The sequence below is a fragment of the Mesitornis unicolor genome, unplaced genomic scaffold, assembly GCF_000695765.1.
Source record: "Mesitornis unicolor isolate BGI_N332 unplaced genomic scaffold, ASM69576v1 scaffold54846, whole genome shotgun sequence".
NCBI classification, from domain to species: Eukaryota; Metazoa; Chordata; class Aves; order Mesitornithiformes; family Mesitornithidae; genus Mesitornis; species Mesitornis unicolor.
Genome location: NW_010189972.1, coordinates 1 through 4,035, shown reverse-complemented (window position 1 = coordinate 4,035; position 4,035 = coordinate 1). Strand labels below are relative to the sequence as shown.

The 4,035-nt window shown below is 41.3% G+C and overlaps 1 protein-coding gene across 1 annotated transcript in view; it reads right to left on the bottom strand.

Annotated features, from left to right (window-relative positions):
- The window catches only part of LOC104542033 (mesoderm induction early response protein 1-like), a gene marked incomplete at its 5' end in the record, with an annotated part of 13,046 nt that extends 10,586 nt beyond the window's left edge, over window positions 1–2,460 (bottom strand). The window contains one exon of the mRNA XM_010186223.1: window positions 2,329–2,460. Coding sequence (XP_010184525.1) covers window positions 2,329–2,460 — 132 coding nt within the window. The remainder of the gene's footprint in view (window positions 1–2,328) is intronic.
- Between the last annotated feature and the right edge of the window lie 1,575 nt (window positions 2,461–4,035).

Sequence of the window (4,035 nt, the reverse complement as noted above, 5' to 3'; positions counted from 1 at the left end):
GTCAGCAGCAAACCTTGATTTAATCTATTCTGACCTTATTTTGTATCCAGACGTTACTGAAAAGCTCTGTCCTACCCGACTGTTAAAACATCTCAATTTGCAACCACATTGGCAATCATGTTAACTTTACTACTGCTTCCTACAGGGGAGACTACGCATTTATGCATATTGTTTTAAAGTACTAGTGCAGCTTCATAAAAAAAACTAAGATTAAGAATGTAAAAAAGGTTACATAGGAATGGTTATTGGATCACGTATTTCTTAAAAATTATGTCCTGAAGTTGTTTCAAGCTGCCTATGAAAACCAGAATTCAGTTACATTCACAAAGTTTAAAACTCTTCAACTGAGAGAAGCATAATACTCAGAAAAAAAGGAAAACTTTACCAGACGTTATGAATTTAAAGATGACTTATTACAGCAATGACACACAATGTTAATAAACCGATTTTGGGTCAAAAGTAACTAAACTTTCAGAAAACCAAACAACAAAATCAGGCTGAGTCCATTTAATCACTCCCCCAATCCCAGAAGAGAAGCAGTCCTGCTCTTCTCCAAGACAGCTTCTTGCTTCCCATCCTGGCCTGACACCTTAGGATACCAACTCATATATTCAACCCCACAGAAATTCACTCTGCAGAAGGAAAGAACTTCAGTTTCCATTCCAGCAGGTCAGAAAGCTGAATAACCTCACTGAGGGGTGAGAAACGCCAGGAGCTGGCATGAAGGAGGTCAACTGCCTGCTCGAGAGTTGGGAGAAACAGCAACAGCAAATGGTCAGAGCTGCTCAAGACATGGACACTGTGTGAGGAGCATGTGTCAAGCTCATGGCTTGACGTTTTTGGGAGAAGGAAGAGAGCACCCTCTCACAGATCCCCATGAATAGCTCTGCTGCCCCATGCCATCCCTCACTCCAGCTCTACTCTGTTGGATCTTCTCATGAGTTCGTACCACTGGTCACCTCACAGGGAGCTCTTCACTTATATCTAAGCTATCAAGCTGAAGCCACCCGCAGTAGAAGTTCAGGGAGCACCTACACAAAAGCAGCAGCAGGAGCTGGATCTCCCTTTTCAGAAGCCAGGAGCTTTTGTTCATCTCCCCCTCTCAGAACTAAAATTAGTTCTAAATAAACCAAGTTATGCCAATCAAAATCTATGTCCCTACTTCTCCCACCCCACCTCTAACCAAACATGACCACCCTCTTTCCCACACAGCAGCCTTCATATTTCTCTTATTCTTCAGAAAATTAGTAAAAAAAAAAACAACCCCAAACAAAAAACCACCTCATCATTTTCCCATTAGTTTTGCCTGTTTAGATCCTGGCAAACGCCTGTTGCAACCTGACTGATGCATCCTATTATAGAATAAAATAAAGTAACAGTAGGAACTCAGCATTTCTGGAAATTGCAGTGGGTATTTAGCTGCCTGCCTTTTCAACACAAAAATCTGACCTCAGCTCTTCAAGTTTTTGGAATCAGAAGATCTCATTCTCACTTTCATTTTATTCAAACATGATAATGGCTGAATAAACAAAAAACCATTCGCTTTCAACTGCTAATCAAGCTTTTCAGTCAAAAATATTTTCTTCTCAATAGGCATTAAAATACTCGTATTTGGATAAAATATGTATGTATCAGCATTCACTCCACCACAAAGACTAAATAAGCAGCTTAACACATGATATGGTAATATTCACAAAGCCTGAGCTCATCTTAAGTCAGAGATGTTTTCTTTCCGATTTATGGTTAGAACAATCTTCTAACATGTTGGAATATCAGGACTCAAACTGATCTCGTGAATATGCTTCAAAGTAAAATGAAACTCTAACACAGGTTATTAATCCCAAATCTAAAATGAGTTTCATGTATATTCAAAATCCATTTTTTTTAATTGGTTTTGTATTCAAACTGGTAAGCTTCTACAAAAGTGAAACAGCATTTTTTGTTAATTTAGTTTCACTTTCTGGACTCATTTACTCACTAACCAGGCTTAGCACTCCTGTCTGAAGCACTTTCCTGTCAAATTCAGAAAGTTTCATGTTTCTGTTTTCTATTTTTTGAGGCTTATAGCTCCAGCATTAAAGCCTGGCTGGTTTTCATGAACACATTTCAGGATCTTTCCTGCCTGGAGGATGAGTTCCTGTGCAGTCCTTTAGAAGAGCAAGCACAGGATTTTCCACCAGGGAGGGATGGGGCAGAGGCCCAACAGCAGCCCTGCTTCCCACCCCCATTTTCAAATGCAGGCTGGTCCCAGGCCCCTGTAAAATATTTGTATTTTAAATTCTGACTGTTTCCTGATCCAGAACGCAGTGCAGCCATGCAAACAGTTGCCTGCACAATCGAATGGCTGGGATCAAACGTCAGCCAAGCCCACGTTGCTGCTGCCACTCCTGTGCTACTGAACTCATCCCACAGGTGGATCAAAGCTTTCACAGCCCCTTCATCGTGCTCCTGCCCCTTAACCTGAAATAAAGAAGCCAAAATAGGACAAAGAATTCATCTCAGCTTTTCTTCAAAAAAGCAAAATGCTGAAGGAAAAAAATTCACCTTCCTTTCTCAGTAAAATATCAAGACCAACATGTAATAAAAGCCTTACCCATTGGAACAACGACCATAAAATGTAAAACAAAACCTGCCTGACCTCCATACCCCACTGCCTTTTTATTGCAGCAGCACAAATCCCCTACCATTCTCGATGCCATCACTGCTATAATGTCAATATAAGTATGTGACAATACAGAATAGGAAGTAATTCAGCATCCTGCCTTTGGCTCTTTAGCAATATGGTGAACTTCAGCTCCCACCGGAAGAGAGCTAGCATGAATATTTCACAATAATGCTGTGCTTAATTAACAAAACTTACAAGAAATTGGTGAAACTTGAGACAAAGATCCTGAATACTGTGATGCCCAGATCAGCACAGGGCCCAGTACGTTTCTCCAGTGTTCTCCAGGAGTTCAATAGCCACAAATTTTCAGCCAAGAAACTACTCAGGGATCAGACCTGTGATTCTCTGTCCCTCAAGATACAGAAAAACAACAACAACAACACCACCACCACACAAACAAAAAAAACCCAAAAAACAGACAGGCAGATTCTTTTAACTTCTTAGATTAGATAAGTATATTTTTAACCAATAACAGGAAGACTGCTTCATTAGTTTTTATCTTGCAGGGAAAGATAAAATTAAAATAAAAATTCACACATACTCAGGAATCTTAAGGGAAAAGGGAAGAAATCTCACCTGTAAAATATTCTAATCCTGATACCTCCAACCCCCTGAGTCTGATGGAAGAAATGCCTGTCCCACTGAAGAGGGTTTTTTTTAATAGCATACCTTTCAAATAAGCATTTCCAATTCATTTGTCAACACCATTCAAGCAGCAAATTACCTTAAGATTGATATCTCAGAATAACTTGAAGAAAACTTAATGAAATATCTATTCATCTGTCCTAACTTGCCTCCTAAGAAGCAGAAGAGCTGCTCTTCCAGATCCTATCGGGATGGACAAATCGACACCTCAGTAGTCAAACACATAGCTCACTCTGCCTCCCAAAGAAAAGAGGTCAATAAGCCCTTTCCCATTTCCAGCAGCTCTCCTGAACAGTCCCTTCTCCATTTTTCAGGGGAAAGCTCTCCCTCCTAAGAGATTAGCTTTTTTTATCTATAAAGGCAATTCTTCTTTGTATTAACGACTACAAAAACATACTTTTAGAAAGTAAATACATGTTTCATCCTCCAGCAGCGGTGCTCTGATCAAAGCCTGGGAGAAATGATTCTTTCACATCAGGACAGAGACAGACGGTAGGAGCTGGCAAGAAGCGTATCCCTCTCCACCCCGAAGAGATTACACCACCTCATGCCACAGCAGGTAAGGCCACACCACCTTCCACACCCACCCCACCCAAAGACGACCCCCATCCCAGGAAAGGCACAGGCCCTGCTTCACTGCCCTGTCCCCCACCCTCGCTGCTCGGCAGCCGGGCTCCATCTCCTGCTGAGCCGATGTTCCTTTTTAGCATCCCCCGAGGGGGCTC